The following is a 15,633-nucleotide window of genomic DNA, read 5'->3' as shown; positions in this document are numbered from 1 at the left end:
ATTTTTTATCGGTCATATACTCATATTTACACCCTTTTCCCTTACAATTATGTCAGCCTTTTTCTCAACTAAGTGACGTATAACATAATCACACACAGTCACACACTCACACACCCACATTATCACTGGCTAGTGGCTAGGGATACATTGGGGGTGGAAGAAGAATGAAAAAAAAAATCTCATACTAAAAGGTGGGGAAACACACTTATTTTGAGTCAAAAAATCACTTATTGTAGGAAATTTTTTTTTTCCATGAAGATGAAGAAATCTTCCTAAATGAGGGGAGAACCCCAAAAGGGGTGACGGTACAATAATGTATTCCTCCCTCTCTTCTAGGGTTGAAGGGATAAAAAAAAATAACGAATTAAGAAAAATTGTAGTAAAATAAATTCATGTTTCTAGAAATATAAAACAACGCCTTATGCAGGATGAATCATTGGTAGCGTTGATCTTGGCACAACATTGCAACTTCTAGGTGGTCCGTCCTCAATTGCAACCTTGTAAGGGGCCGGAAAAATTGTTTATCTCGTGGTCTCCTCTTGTTGATTTGGGAGTAGGAGTGAATTGTGATGAGAGTTGTGGTGGAACCCTTGATAGTTCTAGTTTTGGGTGGTGCATTTGTAATAGTGAGGGAAATTGGATTGTGGGTTTCTTAGGTTCATGGGATTCTGACACCCTCTATTTAGAGCAAGTAGCCATCTTGCATGGACTTAATATCACTTAAGATCGAAGATACAAACAAGTAGTTTAATATACTCTAATTCTTTTCACGAACCCTTGTTGGTTTTGAGACCTCTTCGAATCATCATGTTTACGCTACCTTGATTTGGAGTATCGGTGACTTACTTGGTAGGTGGTGGGAGGCTTGTTTGGTTGATACCCTTAGTGAAAGGAATGCATGTGTGGATTTTTTGGTCAAAGCCGATGCCTATCATTCTTCGAACTTCCTCCTTGTTCGCGAACCCCAACCTCAACTCGGGCATAATTTGTTGCCCTTTTTTGTGTTCTTTTGCCTTTCTTTACATCTTGTACCCAACAAATTAATTTTCTTGGTGAAAACTTTTTTAGAACCAAATTAATCTTTGTGCCCAAAATTTATTGCATTGACAGATGCAACAGTTCGAGGTCCAGGCCTATATGGGCTTCCATGGGAGTTGGATTTTCATCAGAGCACCCACATCACAGTTGGGCTTACATTGTATTCTTGGTACATATTTTTCTGTACTGGGTTGATTTTTGCACACCCAACAATATTATTTTTACATCATTCTTATTATTTTTTACCAATAAGATATATTTTTTAAATTATTTGTTTGGTCATTTTTCATCTTCGTTCTTCGTCTACTTCTTCTGGTTTTGGTTCTCGTTTCTACTTCCCTTTCATTCTTCTCGTGTTTTCTTCTGCTTTCAAATTCTCTGTAATCCCCCGCTACCAATTCTCACCACTCACTCCTTCTCCTCAAAATCACTTCTCTTCTTTCCTTCGCTGATTTTTAACCCTTTTCAGAAACCCTAATCCTTCATCCTCTAGCTTCCATGGCGTCCAAGAAGAAGCAATCGGAAGGCATCGCCTTGCTGTCCATGTACAACGACGATGATGTGGACGAAGACATGGAGGATGTCGAAGTAGACGACGAGGACGACGACGCAGAGAACCGCGTGGAGCAGCAAGAAGATGCCGCCGGAGATGCGAGATTCGCGGTTACGGGGGAGGATTTGGCGAGTGATGTCAATAATTTCGTTAACGAGGCTGCTGCTGTTGTGTCCACCTCGATAGAGAGGAGTGGGTTGGGGGCTTCCACGACGCCGCAGGCCAACACGTGGGTTTCGCCACCGCTAGAGCAACGGGTGGTGTCGTCGTTTACGAAAATTAGTAGGAGAGAGACGCTTACGATAGTGGACTATGGCCATGATGAAGCAGCAATGTCACCTGAACCTGAGGTACTTCTCCTCATTGAAAGCTTGATTTTCTGCCAAGGTAGATGTTCTGAAATGTAGCTAATGGGTGTTTGTTGGTTTTGATTGCAGGAGGGTGAGATAGATGGTAGTGGCCGAGTCATGTTTGGGGACCAGCTTCATGCTACCAATGGTGAGTTGAATCTACTTAGCAACAGTTCAGTAATTATGCTATGGTTAGATTGATGGAATGTAGAACAATTGAATGAAATGACACACTAGTTTCCATTGTTTAGATTCTTTATTTTCATGGTTTTGAGGATGGTGATGGAACTTTTTTTAATTCTATTATGAAATATGCAAACAATGGAATGATAACTGTATTCTGTTACATTATGTCCTGTTCTATTTCCTTACTATCTCATCCGATTTCACTCTACCACTCAGCGATATCTTAACATGTCTGCAACAAATGGAATTGTCTTGCAGATAATGATTAATGTGAGTACTGACCTTATAGTGTAAGCTACTGCTTAATTATGGTTGCAACACTGATTAGTTCTGTATGATGTATGTTCAACCTCAGTTCTTACTTCTTACTAGGCATGGTTTTTTTAAATGCATTTTTTTAACCAATCGCCAACTGATATTGTCCATGATTGGGTCTTTGTGAACGGGGCAGAGAAGGGGTGGACTGTGATTCTTAGAAATTGGGTCTTTGATATTGTCCATTTTTTTAACCATGATGGTTTCATATAACAACTTGTCATTCTTAGAAATGGCATTGTAAACAGGATAGGAATAGTTGGAAGCTTACATTCAATTTTCAGAAGTTGTTACTTCTTTATTTCATTTATTCAATTTCAATGCTATCATTTTAGGTGCATTTTTTGTGTTTCTTACTGCCTGACAGAATGTGTTCTGCAGGTGATTCGCTGGATAGAACACCATCTGGAACAGTCCAGGTTTTGACCCCAAGCCATGCTAACACAACTCAATTTTCTGAGCCATTGAAATTTGATACCATGAACATTGATGCTGTGATCAGAACAGATGATACAGAACTTGGAGAAGCAGATCAAGACAAGCAAAAATCTGGAGATCCATTGGATACATTTCTCCCTCCACCACCCAAAGCTAAATGCTCCGAGGAGCTACAAGTAAGTTCTGTTAAAAGTTAAAATGGTTTGGTAACTCAGTCATTGAATACCATTTTGTTTCAATGTAAAGTGGCATGCCATTACTAATTTAAGCTGGTTTGTTTTGGTCTTTTTCTCTGGTAGTTGTGTAAATATTTAGTTGTATTTTCTCTCTTTTTTTGAATCTGAGCAAGAGCATTTTTTTTGGTATTGATATAATATTCCATATTTTTATTGCCTTTGAATTCAATCAAATGAGTTTTGGCAATTAAAAGGCTCTGTTGAACCGTTTTATCTTGTTCATTTTCCTTTTTAGTAGCTGTGCTTAATTGGCCACACACATATACTTTAGGCCACAGCTTCTGTCTTCCTTCTCAATATATGAATATAATGTACTCTGCAAGTTGAATGGATTGCTTCACTAATGTTGGCATGCCTTTAAATCGATGTTATTGCAGAGAAAAATAAATAAATTCCTGGAGTATAAGAAGGCTGGAAAAAGTTTTAATGCAGAAGTTCGCAACAGGAAGGACTATCGAAATCCTGACTTTTTACTGCACGCAGTGAGGTACCAGGATATTGATCAAATTGGGTCTTGCTTCAGTAAAGATGTATTTGACCCTCATGGGTACGATCCAAGCGACTTCTATGATGAAATAGGTCCTTAACTTCTTCTTTTCTCCATCTCTCTTTTGTTCCTTGTAGTTGTGCATTTTGCTCCTGTTTTTGTACTGTCTGTAGATGTATATATATTTGTTTGTCACTGAGAATAAGGCTGTTTACTCCCATAAGCTGACAGCTGATTTAAAGTATATGATATTGCAGACCTCCTATCTTTTATGGATTCCACTATTGTTTTTAATACTTTAATGTGCTTTTCCAAATCCAAAGATTACTTATCATTCAGGCTGAAATGCAAAGATAATCTATCACTATCAGCAATTGGACTAGAGTGATTAAGATAAGCTTAGTAAAGTATAATTGAGCAGATTAAGTTTTTTCAATATTAGTCAATTTAAAGAAATAATGATTTCTTTTGTTGCACTACCTTAGATGCCTCTGCTTTTGGTTTTTTATTCCCGTCCTTCCTCATTCATTTTTTGGGTCAATTTTTGTTGGTCTTGACTTGGCAATCTGAATACTTGATTAGTTTAGCTTTTTATTGGTATGTCAATATTTTGGTATGATTTATAGCATCAATTAGTTAGTTAGTTTAAACTGAATATTACAAATCTTTGTTATCTCAACTTTTTTAATGCTATTCAATGTTAGTGATGTTGCTGCTGTTATTGGTTTCTACATTATTTACCCCCTTTTACTCATGTCTCTTTTCTAAAACAAAACAGAAGCTGATATGAGGCGTGAAACTGAGAGGAAAGAGCAAGAGAAGAAGAAAGTTCAGAAGGTTGACTTTGTTTCTGGGAGTACACAACCAGGAATTGTGGCTGGTCCTCCCAGGATTAACATTCCTGTTGCAGGTTCAGAAACCACCTAGTTTGTTTGTGCCCCAGTGATGCTTTTCCTTGGACTTTATTTTTATATTTAATATAGTCTATCCTTATAGTGCTTTTATATTGACTTTGTCGTAGGAGCTTCTGCTGCAACAGCAAGTGGTTTGCATTTGGTGCCTCCTGGAGCTGATTCTATAAATCGGGATGGTAGACAGAACAAAAAGTCAAAATGGGACAAGGTATTCATCTAATCAAATGCAAGTGAAACTTCATGACATTCTTCGCTGTGCTTACAAAGTTTTAGTGAATGATAGGTGGATGGTGATCGGAAAAATCCTCTGCCCTCAGGGGGACAGGATGCCATATCTACTGTTGGGTCTCATGCAGCAATTTTATCTTCTACTAATGCTGGTGGTGGATACATGCTATTTGCGTAAGTTGATTGACAAGCTTACTCATGCATTCTCTTCCTATTTATTGATTCTGGTTATGCTTTCAACTTCTAATATTTGATTATGTAGACATTTCGACTTATGTTTTGCTTGTTATCAATTTGAACACCCCCCATCTGCTTAATGAAAACTGAAGTCTAAATTTGCCGTATGATGATTTCTCAAAATAAATATTGGTTCTGAATACTCGTATCTGTGGAGTATCAACAAGTCAAATGGCTGGAATTTCTTGTTCTGAAAACTGGCAGTTAGCTACTGAGTTAATTTAATTGTTTGATACAATAACCACTGTTGTGTACGTTGTTCACAGGCAGCAAAAACGGCGAGAGGCAGAGGAGAAAAGATCTAGTGAAAGAAGGTTAGAGAGAAGATCGTAAGCCATATTTGGGTTTGTAAACACGACAAGCAGTCCTAGAGATTTTCTGCATAACATTTTTGTATGTTCATTAACTTCGGCAATGATCATAGACCTGTAAATTATAAAAATTGAAAAAAAGTTCCTGCTTCAACCATTGTTAATGCTTTATTCCTTTTTTACAGCGGCAGTAGTACTTTCTAGTATCCTTGATCTCGTTGGTTGATTTTATTACTGCTTGCATATTTTATTAGTCAGCTTGTGATAAGATCTGCTGTAGCTGTAAGCGATGGAGTCCTAGTTCTAGTTCTAGTTCTAGTTCTAGACATGTCTGTATTTTTTGGGGTCTAAAACTTGTATGGATGTAAACAGTCAGCCTTATTAATACTACGGTGCTTTGGTATTTTTGTTGGCAAATGGCTAAATATACACGCCCTGATTGAATTTTGGACATGTGGATGGATGTCTCATTCAATGGCATGGTTGCTTCAGTTTATTTGCTCGATTCTAAGTGGTCCATTAAGTACAACGGTAAGGTTTCTGAGAGGACATGCTTACTTGCACAAACTCAGGGTTCGTTTATTAATAGTATTATACTACCAAGCTATGTAATGCCTACGTAAACAACCGGGAAAAGAAATTAACAATATTTTTCGTATTACGTTTTACTAACATCACTCCTTTTCCTTTAATTTATTGAAAATTTTCATACTCCTGATGAATATGAAGTAACATTGAGCCCTGTTTGATTTGAATGAATAATATACAACAGTGGTGGCTCTAGTAGTAGAACCGATGTTTGAGTGGGTGCAGTAATTCAGCATGAATTTATGGCAAATAAATAGGAAAAGGTATTTAACACAAATCGAGGATTAGCAAAACATAATCCTATAGTAATGGATAGCAGGACAACATCCAGAGTGTGGGATTGTGGAAAAATGAGTTCTTTGGTTTGGTGTCTTGTCTAGTTGAAAAAGTGGCACCGGGTTCTGCTGTCCAGCTATTGATAGTGCTCTATAATCTATGTGTAGAGTCCTTTGATAAAGCTGAAGAGTAAAACCGTGCACACATTTGTCTTTGCTCTTTTCTATGCTATATAAATCTATGCTATATAAAGCAATGTGAACATCGGTGTTTATTGCTTCTTTTATACTATAATGTTTGTTTACTATACTTTTTCTAGACTGCGGAGATCAAAATAAGTTATAATTGCCAAGAGATAAGGCGTCTTAATGTTCTAATAAAGAAAAGAGATGGAGACGTTTTACAATTGAGTGATATAACAAGTGATATAATGAGTAATAATATGATAAGAAAAAAAGACTTAGAAAGAAAGATAAACGTAATGTGAGGAAAATAAAGTGTATGTTTATTTTAGCGTTAGAGTCAACGCAAACATAATTTCACATATCTCATGATATAACGAAGAAACTAGAATATGTCACGTAGAGTTTAACACGAATCGAAAAAACTGAATTTAACACATTGATTTCAACATTAATATACGTTGAGTTCAATGAAAGTCCAAACCCACAAATAAAGATAAACATGTTAAAGTTGTTATTGAATAACAAGCATAATGCATTTTAATAAAAAAAGTATGCTATATGAGGAGAAACTATTCATGATTTTGGTATGATGCAGCAATGTAACTAACAGTCAACCCTCACATAGTTTGTACCCTTGCCTTTTCTTTACTCAATGTCCTTTTTTACCCTTGCTTATTTTTAATAATGTCCTTAGGATCAGTGCACTTGCAAACTCAGTTCTGCAGAAAGCAACTGTAATAAAACATTCAGTTCAGAACTTTGGAAGTTCCTCAAGGGCCATTTGGGGAATATGGAGAAGTTAATGCCATATATAAATCAAAAGCTAAAAGGAAAAGCAACTAGATTATAGATTGTGTTTAGTTACTTTCTCCTCAGTTGCTCTGTTCTCACACACCGCATTTCTTAGTTACTAGTGTCTCATCAAACAAACAGTGCATTCTCTCTCTTTTCCATCATTCTATTGGTCTTTCCTTTCTCCTTTTTCACCTTCACACTTTGACTAACATTTCCTTTGGCGCTCCTTCCAAAGATTCCATCAACCTTTCTCTCTAGCTCCTTCTTTCTTATCCTTCATAGCATTTGGATTTTGGAAGCAAGAGCAGAGAGTTGCAGAGTGTGGCAGAGACCATGGCAGCTCCAAAACCAGAGGAGATAAGCCACCCACCAATGGATCAACTTCAAGGCTTGGAGTACTGTATAGATTCAAACCCTTCATGGGGTATGCTTAGTTTTCCTTTAACCCTTCCGCAGAAACTGCATTTTCAGTTTCATTGACAGGTTGAACTTGCTTGGTTTTTCTTTAAGCTCATTTTGGGTGATAACTCTGTTTTGAACTGTTAACAGTGGAGTCAATAGCTCTGGGTTTCCAGCATTACATTTTGGCCTTGGGAACTGCAGTGATGATTCCTTCATTTCTTGTGCCTCTGATGGGTGGAAGTGATGTAAGTCATTCCAAAGTTCAAGTCTTTTTGCTTCTTCAGTAGTTCAATTTGTTCATATTATGCTGAAACTCTTTGATATTGCCAAATCTCTATGGAGGAGGATTTGAGCAGTTTTTTGTTTTACCCTTAGGCTTTAGAGGATTTTTTGTTTGTTTAATGTACTTGGTTTTGTCATATCATATGCTAAAATGAGCTGAATGGGCCGACATTCTTGATCCTGAAAATGAAATTTCCTCATGGTTTTATTTTGCATTGTCCTACTCCTACATAGAGAATTGATGTTTCACATGTTGTTCAGGATGATAAAGTGAGGGTGGTGCAGACACTGCTTTTTGTTGAAGGAATTAATACACTCCTGCAGACACTCTTTGGAACCCGGTTACCAACAGTGATAGGTGGCTCTTATGCATTCATGGTCCCCATCATCTCCATAATTCATGATTCCTCATTGGCAACAATCGAGGACTCACATTTGGTTAGTACATTTCTCTAATATATGGTTTGTAGTTAGTACATTTCTATAACCAGCATTAATAGTTAAGCCACTAATAAGGTCCAAATCATTGTAGAATTACATCTAATCCTTCTAGATAAACTGTTATGTACACATATTATCTTGAAATTGTTAATTGTCCATTTTACTTGCCATGTATTCAGTGAAAAATAGTTATAACCTAAGTTTAAGCATCAAAATTTATTTTTGAGACTAAACAAAGGCTCTTCCATTAATCTCCAGAGATTTCTGAAGACCATGAGAGCAGTTCAAGGTGCAATGATAGTAGCATCGAGTTTACAAATTATTTTGGGATTTAGTCAAGCATGGGCCATTTGTTCTAGGTAAGCTCTTCTATTCTATGCGAAAGGCATGGACATTCTTTTGGCATAATGAAGCTTAAAATAATTACAGTTTTCTTCTTTTTGTCTTTCTGTCAGGTTTTTCAGCCCACTTGGAATGGTTCCAGTAATTGCATTAGCTGGTTTTGGGTTATTTGACCGAGGGTTCCCTGTGGTATAACTAACTCCCATATCCATAACCCAAGTGATCTGAACATCTAAGTTAAAAAGCTTCAATTCACCACTTCCTGCCTCATATGTAGCATTATTGTTCATTTTTCAGGTTGGGCATTGCGTTGAAATTGGAATTCCAATGTTAATTATGTTTATAGCCTTCTCGCAGGTACTAATCAAATTCACTTTAATGTGTTAAGTAAGCTCATAAATACCAAAAAGGGAGTGAATATTTCATATTACGTGAACTTTTGATGCTTCACTTTAATCCAATGCAGTCCTTTCACAGAAGCAATCTTAAGTAAAATGGCTTTGATTTTGAAAGCTTATAGAGCAACTATTTGCTGTATTAAAGATACATAATTGTGTTACCATATTTGGTGTATGCAGTACTTGAAAAAATTTCAAGTAAAACAACTACCAATATTAGAGCGATTTGCGCTTCTTATATCAACCACAATGATATGGGCATATGCACATCTCTTAACTGCAAGTGGAGCATACAAACACAGGCCTGAATTAACCCAATATAATTGCAGAACAGACAGGGCCAACCTCATCTCTTCTGCTCCATGGTTTGTACAAAAAGCATCTCTTAAATTGTCCTTTTTTTATGTTTTTGACATACACAACACATAAGTAGCACTTACTGTGGTGGACTTCATTAATTTTTTATTTAGAAAACTTGCTTATATGAAAGTATCAATGAGCTTGTTAAGCTATTGCTAATGACTCTTGAACATTTCACCCTCAGGATAAGGATCCCATACCCTCTTGAATGGGGTGCTCCCACATTTGATGCTGGTCATGCTTTTGCCATGATGGCTGCTGTTTTAGTCTCCTTAATTGAGGTATCATACTTACGATAATGGCCCTAATTGAAATTCAAATCTATTTTTGAGTTCACGTTAAAAAACATAAAACACAATTATGACAGTCAACTGGGGCATACAAAGCTGCGTCTCGACTTGCAAGTGCAACACCACCTCCTCCTCATGTTCTGAGCCGCGGTATTGGCTGGCAGGGAATTGGAATCTTGCTTAATGGTCTTTTTGGAACTCTGACTGGTTCATCAGTTTCAGTGTAAGTGCTATTCTTCAACCACTGTTCATAGTTTTCCTTTTCATGGGATACAAATTGAGTATTATAGAACCATGATGACAGGGAGAATGTGGGGCTTCTAGGAAGCACTCGTGTTGGAAGTCGAAGGGTCATTCAAATTTCAGCTGGCTTTATGATTTTCTTCTCAATGTTTGGTAAGTGGCAAACCATGATGGTGTATATCAATCCTAACTAAATTAACTTCCTTTCATGATTTTCACCTACAAGGCACAATTCTTCACATCTTTTGTGCAGGAAAATTTGGAGCTTTATTTGCATCAATACCCTTCCCCGTTTTTGCTGCTGCATACTGTGTCCTATTTGGCCTTGTGGGTGAGTATATCATTATCACTCACAATTTCATCTTTGATTTTATCAATCCATCTTTTTTCTTCCTTTTCTTATGAGGATCAATCCTTCTGTTTTGCAGCTTCTGTGGGACTATCATTTTTGCAGTTCACTAACATGAACTCATTGAGGAACCTCTTTATTACTGGTGTTTCCCTTTTCTTAGGTTTTTCTATTCCTGAGTACTTCAGAGAATACACTTCCAAGGCCCTTCATGGTCCTACTCATACAAGTGCTGGATGGGTGAGTTTGTTGTTTTATCTATATTTTTATAATATATTTCAATTATTTGGACAGTAGACTCAAGTACACATGCCGGCCCATAGTTAGATTTAAAAATTATAATGTCTAAGTATCACAGGTATTTCAACCAAAAAAATTGGAGAAAAACTGTAGGATACCCCCAATTTATGAAGTAATAAGATCAAACCATTGGATACTACTAACTATGCCAAAATATGGTTAATTCTTCATGTGTATCATTTGTGTCATGACAATCGTTAGAAAGTTTCAGAACAGCTATGCATCTTCTGCTTCCATTTGTGATGGTTTACACTTTATGCAATCTAAAAGCATATAATTCAATTTAAGGAGGATGATGCTAATTATTATTTTTCTATTGATGTTTTCAGTTCAATGATTTCCTTAATACCATCTTCTTCTCGTCCTCAACTGTTGCATTCATTGCTGCTGTGTTCTTGGACAACACTCTTGATTACAAGGATAGTGCCAAAGACAGGGGAATGCCATGGTGGGCCAAGTTTAGAACATTCAATGGAGATAGCCGGAATGAAGAGTTCTACACCCTCCCTTTCAACCTCCATCGGTTTTTCCCTCCATCTTAATTAAGAAAGTTATATATCATAAAAAGAATGATGTTATAGTGGAAAAGTATCATTTCCAGATAAGGATTAACTTCTCATGTGTGAGAGTGAATAGTGATAATTTTGTATCATATTAGTGAATTTTTTATGAGGAAAATGATCATGAGTTTGAGATAGACTTCTTCGTGGCCTTAAAAAAAGCGTTATATATTAAGTCAAGGTTACTCACTGCATAAATTATCTTAAAACACAAATTGAAGCATTATTAAAATTTTAAGGTTAAAAAAGCATGTAATGTAACAAGTGTTGAGGTTGCTAAATCAATCATTAGGCACTAGCTAATGGTATTTGCACATGCACTCAGGACTCCTAGGATTTCTATAAATACTTCTGCCATAGCTTCTCATGTCAGCCTTCTGACCTTCCAGAATCATCTTCTTTACTCTAAATTCAAAACCATTCCATCCTATTGTGCCGTTCTCTGTCAAAATTGTAGCTAGCCTTGTCTTGTTAGGCCGCAAGGTAGGAGCATGACCGCCGCCATAGTAGGTTCTGAATCCAGATACCAATGATGAAAGTTGGCTACCAGAGTCAGTCATGGCGAATACATCAGCACTTGCACAAGCTATAAGATCCAAAGCAGCTAGCTGCATTGACATCAAGTTTACATTGTTTGGAATTGTAATTTAGAAAGCAATGTGGAAATTATATAAACTTCGTTTATCAGACCAAAATCATTGAAGCTAGAATCAATTCTAGGTTTTTCGGTGTCATAATTGATTATAGAAAAATTGAAGTAAGATTTGAACGGGAATTGAATGAGAAAGGTTTGTTATTTATGTCATTATTGTTAAAAAGAACATGGCTAATACCTAATTACCTGAGATGAAAAGTTTCTGAAAGGTGCAAGCTCATTGGGTGTAAGCAAGTTTTCCTTTGTAACCACATTGGGATATAGTCTAGTGAAGGGCTCCATTCTTGAGTTTCCCCCATAAACATGAGAACCAGCCAAGTAAATGTAAGTTCCACTTTTGAAACCAAGACCAGCTAGAACAAGTGCTGCTTCTTCTGGTGTCAATGGGCATCTTCCCCTTTTTCTCAAATCCATTGGAGAAATAGTGATACTGACAATCAATACCACAAGCCACAAGAATGTTAAACAAGTTGCAGGGATGCTTATTTTGAAAACTTTATGTTGAAATTGAAAAGCACATGGTAGAAACTAGATACACACATACTTTGAATTTTTCAAGCGCTCTAAAAACAGAGGAAAATGTCTTTCTCTGTAGGTTTGAAGTTCCTTTCTCTCGCTTTCCCCACCTCCAAATTCACATAAGGAATAGGCCACCATATCTATTTCAAATCTTAAGTGCAAAGCAAGATACTTTGTTGATCCCTCTGCAGCTGCATGATCTTCCTTGTTGTGGATGAATTTCCCCAGCAACTGAGTGTCTAACATGCTTCGCGGAGCACTGTGTTTTCTAATCCTTTTGATCAACAGCGAGCCAGCTTGTTGAATTTTTGGTGCGAACTTCAAAGCATGGAAGTTGCATTTGCATCTTAACCTCTGCCATTATGTCAAACATATATAAATGCGTCCTAGTCAACATATTCAAAACAAGACAAACAGAGGTAATTTTATGACCTGAATATCAGGAGGAAGTGGATCAAAACCAAGTCGATTTCCATATCCAAGGAAGTGAGCTATTCCATTTCTCAGAAGAAGAGGGAGCACAGTTTTAATATAGTCATCAGCTGTGGCCTCCTTCGCGAGATCTGCATCTGTAATCTAAAACGCGAGGTCTTTACTCACATTGTCATGATAAGTGCAAATTGTCTTATCAAGTGCCTTAGATGAAAGATAATGAACCTGGCTACCAATTGCTTCTGGATCCAGAGATTTCATATAAGGTGGAAGTTCCTTCTCAATACTGATATCATCCTTCAGGGTATTGATGAAATACTCCTCCTGGTATATGTCACCAAACTGGCTGCATTTTTTTCAATTAAACATTTACATAAACAGTTTGATTCATTCAAATAAAATCACATGCTTTTCAATGAAGGAAAAATACAAAACACAACTGCTAAGAATCCGTCAAAAAGTTACAACACATTACTAATCATCTTTTTTAGTCTTTATTTTAGCAATAAACGTATTATACCTGGGATCCTTCCAGACGTTACTGTAAAGAAATTTTGGGATAACTAGAGTTGCATTAAGAAGAGATGCCACGGCAACAGCATTGCAAATCTGTATAAGAATGTCAAAAGAAAGGATAGAGGTTGAAGTAGTCTCATCATTTCCATTGATGGAGATAACAAAAACATGTCAAAAGAAATGGTAAAAGATATCATTGGACAAGGATCATGTGTAAAAGAATTAATTACATGCTTGATATCTATTATCTTGAAAGGCAGACAAGAATGAGTCCGAGACCCAATTTGTTGCTTAAGATCCAAGACTTCCTTATTCCACAACTGAAAGTCAATGCAGGAAAAACCTTCCTTTGCAATATGTGGGTGCCCTCAATTTGTTTACTTAGTCTCATTCATTTTACACAATTAAATTTGTTGAATGTTGAATGAGAATAGTAATGAAAATAGAACAGTAGACTTCTTTGTATTTGTAGTCTTCTAATGGAAATGATATAAATTAAAAGCCAACACTTACAGCAACTCGTTGTTGATTAAGACCACCATTTGCACTGACTAAGATGTAGCCATTACTTTTCACAGACTTCCCTGTCACAGGTTGTAAACAAATTAATGACTAGTATATTAGGCAAATAATAACTCAAAACACAATAAACTCCATATTATTCTGCATGATGATGTAAGAAATGAATACATATTGTAAATATTTTATTCATGTCATGTTTATAACACCAGTAAGTGCATGAGAAAACTCATATACCCGGATTGGTCTGAACTTTTCTTTCTGCGCAAGGTTTCCATGAAGATGCTTGTCTAAATGGTTCCACCCATAAGTGGGATGACTCCTGCTTGAACTCCCTCTGTAGTAACAAAAGCGCAATAATCAGATTAGACTGAAATGAACTTAAAATATATTAAACTATCTAACTAATGTTCCAAAACATGCATCCATATGTAAACTTGGTCCAAAGTCCAAACCTGTGCGAGAGCACTGGAAGCGAAGTTTAGAAGCCGACCATACATGTATACAGGCGATTGTTTCTTGTTGGTGTAGCAATCTCTACCCTTTTCATTGAAAAATTCGTGTCAGTTATGTGGTACCAATTAGCAAGTATTAACAAAAGATATCACATGAATTTTAGATGTACTAGGTAAAACTGAAATCCTTTACTTGAAATATGCACCCCTAGCTTAAGAAAATATATGTTAGAACATTCACAAATATCACATCCAAAATTTAGAATTCTAGTTTACAGCTCCCACAGGCAGAAGAGGAAAGTGCAGAAAACTCTGTTTGAGACTTTGAATCAGATTAAGCTAGACTACTATTTTCGAAGGAAGCTGTTCACAATAGTCTTTTCTAAAAGGAGTAGTAAGGTTTGGTACCTGAGACAAACTTGAATTATTTGAGTCTGTACTTGGTTGAAGATTAGCAAACTCAAAAAAGGAAATGACAAGAGAATCAAGAAGGAGAAGGCAACACAACAATCCAAACATGACACCAATGATCCTGATGTGCCTTTTCCCAACATAGAACCCCCTAACAGAATTGTACTTTGAGGAATCATTTTTCAGCCCATGAAGCAACAAGGTCTTCGAATGCCAACGGAAACCAACCCCTAACTTGTAATCTTTCATTCCTAAGATTGCTTGTTTCCCCATTATATCATCATCTATCAATGAAGCTCAAACTATTCATACTGGCCTCATCCACTACTATCCATATGAAGATGAATAAATGAATGATATATGGCCTGAAAGATAGAAAATGGCCACTAAAACAAGGACGAACTCCAGAAAACTGAAAAAAGTTTGTTTTCTTAGTGTGTTTCTGACTCTTATGGCTTCCAAAACAAAAGAACCAATTAATCCATTTGAATTCAAGTTTGGTGGCAGTGAGGAATTAGACTAAAGAATAGAGCTTTCCTGTATGAATTCCAAGTGAAGCGAAGAAGTAGGTGATGTGGATATGCAACTAAGAAAGTTGATGAATGAGTGAAGTTTAAGCGAAAGATGAAAACTCAACCATGCACTGGGAACTTACCTTGTGGAACAAGAATCATCCAAACAACAACTTCCCACCCACCAAACATAACAGATGACAGGTACTGCTTCCTGGGTTTTCAAATCCATCTTCGAGAATCAAAAGAGTAACAACATTTGAACCAACTTTTCTTATTTTTTTCGTTAATATATATTCAGAATTGTTTTCCTTTCAACGTTTAAGTTCACTGTCTGATTTGGTGAGTCTTTGTACAATTGTTATAAACCCTTGCACTATAATGTTTTTATATTTATTTTTTTGAGGAAAATTATTAAAATTTAAATGATACAATTCTATATTTGAATATATTTTGTAGTAATAAAATAATATTTTCTCTTATAATATATGTTCAGAGTAGTTTAGTTTT

At 36.4% G+C, this 15,633-nt stretch overlaps 3 protein-coding genes across 5 annotated transcripts; 2 read left to right on the top strand and 1 right to left on the bottom strand.

Annotated features, from left to right (window-relative positions):
* Positions 1–1,316: 1,316 nt before the first annotated feature.
* Positions 1,317–5,477, top strand: LOC130724603 (uncharacterized). 3 transcript variants are annotated; one of them, XM_057575875.1, is made up of 9 exons: positions 1,317–1,941; positions 2,029–2,089; positions 2,810–2,861; positions 2,945–3,056; positions 3,494–3,695; positions 4,382–4,513; positions 4,625–4,725; positions 4,801–4,919; positions 5,249–5,477. In XM_057575875.1, exons 1-9 carry the CDS (start codon positions 1,537–1,539, stop codon positions 5,313–5,315), a joined length of 1,251 nt encoding a protein of 416 aa, XP_057431858.1. In that variant the 5' UTR covers positions 1,317–1,536; the 3' UTR covers positions 5,316–5,477. The 3 variants fall into 3 exon arrangements, with proteins under 3 accessions (XP_057431858.1, XP_057431859.1, XP_057431857.1); XM_057575874.1 differs by having other exon boundaries at positions 1,318–1,941; positions 2,824–3,056; XM_057575876.1 differs by lacking the exon at positions 5,249–5,477 and having other exon boundaries at positions 2,824–3,056; positions 4,791–4,923.
* Positions 5,478–7,194: 1,717 nt separating this feature from the next.
* On the top strand, positions 7,195–11,243 carry LOC130724602 (nucleobase-ascorbate transporter 2). Its single transcript, XM_057575873.1, has 13 exons — positions 7,195–7,561; positions 7,687–7,784; positions 8,083–8,259; positions 8,521–8,621; positions 8,718–8,793; positions 8,902–8,961; positions 9,183–9,367; positions 9,547–9,643; positions 9,730–9,875; positions 9,957–10,048; positions 10,149–10,226; positions 10,324–10,484; positions 10,874–11,243. Exons 1-13 carry the CDS (start codon positions 7,471–7,473, stop codon positions 11,084–11,086), a joined length of 1,575 nt encoding a protein of 524 aa, XP_057431856.1. The 5' UTR covers positions 7,195–7,470; the 3' UTR covers positions 11,087–11,243.
* Positions 11,244–11,254: 11 nt separating this feature from the next.
* LOC130724601 (O-fucosyltransferase 8) lies at positions 11,255–15,135 on the bottom strand. The gene is made up of 10 exons (XM_057575871.1): positions 14,609–15,135; positions 14,201–14,287; positions 13,983–14,082; positions 13,740–13,810; positions 13,231–13,319; positions 12,936–13,056; positions 12,711–12,854; positions 12,304–12,632; positions 11,946–12,189; positions 11,255–11,712 (listed from the first exon to the last, which is right to left on the bottom strand). Exons 1-10 carry the CDS (start codon positions 14,882–14,884, stop codon positions 11,404–11,406), a joined length of 1,770 nt encoding a protein of 589 aa, XP_057431854.1. The 5' UTR covers positions 14,885–15,135; the 3' UTR covers positions 11,255–11,403.
* Positions 15,136–15,633: the final 498 nt, after the last annotated feature.

This window comes from Lotus japonicus, chromosome 6 (genome assembly GCF_012489685.1).
Source record: "Lotus japonicus ecotype B-129 chromosome 6, LjGifu_v1.2".
NCBI classification, from domain to species: domain Eukaryota; kingdom Viridiplantae; phylum Streptophyta; class Magnoliopsida; order Fabales; family Fabaceae; genus Lotus; species Lotus japonicus.
This window is presented reverse-complemented; position numbering and strand designations above follow the sequence as displayed.

Coding starts and splice junctions, on each gene's coding strand:
- LOC130724603 (XM_057575874.1), top strand. CDS start 1,537: ATGGCGTCCAAGAAGAAGCAATCGGAAGGCATCGCCTTGCTGTCCATG. Junction 3,057..3,493: donor AATGCTCCGAGGAGCTACAA/GTAAGTTCTGTT, acceptor ATGTTATTGCAG/AGAAAAATAAATAAATTCCT. Junction 4,920..5,248: donor GGTGGATACATGCTATTTGC/GTAAGTTGATTG, acceptor CGTTGTTCACAG/GCAGCAAAAACGGCGAGAGG.
- LOC130724602 (XM_057575873.1), top strand. CDS start 7,471: ATGGCAGCTCCAAAACCAGAGGAGATAAGCCACCCACCAATGGATCAA. Junction 8,622..8,717: donor GCATGGGCCATTTGTTCTAG/GTAAGCTCTTCT, acceptor TCTTTCTGTCAG/GTTTTTCAGCCCACTTGGAA. Junction 9,368..9,546: donor CTCATCTCTTCTGCTCCATG/GTTTGTACAAAA, acceptor TTTCACCCTCAG/GATAAGGATCCCATACCCTC.
- LOC130724601 (XM_057575871.1), bottom strand. CDS start 14,884: ATGGGGAAACAAGCAATCTTAGGAATGAAAGATTACAAGTTAGGGGTT. Junction 14,288..14,608: donor ATAATTCAAGTTTGTCTCAG/GTACCAAACCTT, acceptor TTCAATGAAAAG/GGTAGAGATTGCTACACCAA. Junction 13,057..13,230: donor AACGTCTGGAAGGATCCCAG/GTATAATACGTT, acceptor AAAAAAATGCAG/CCAGTTTGGTGACATATACC.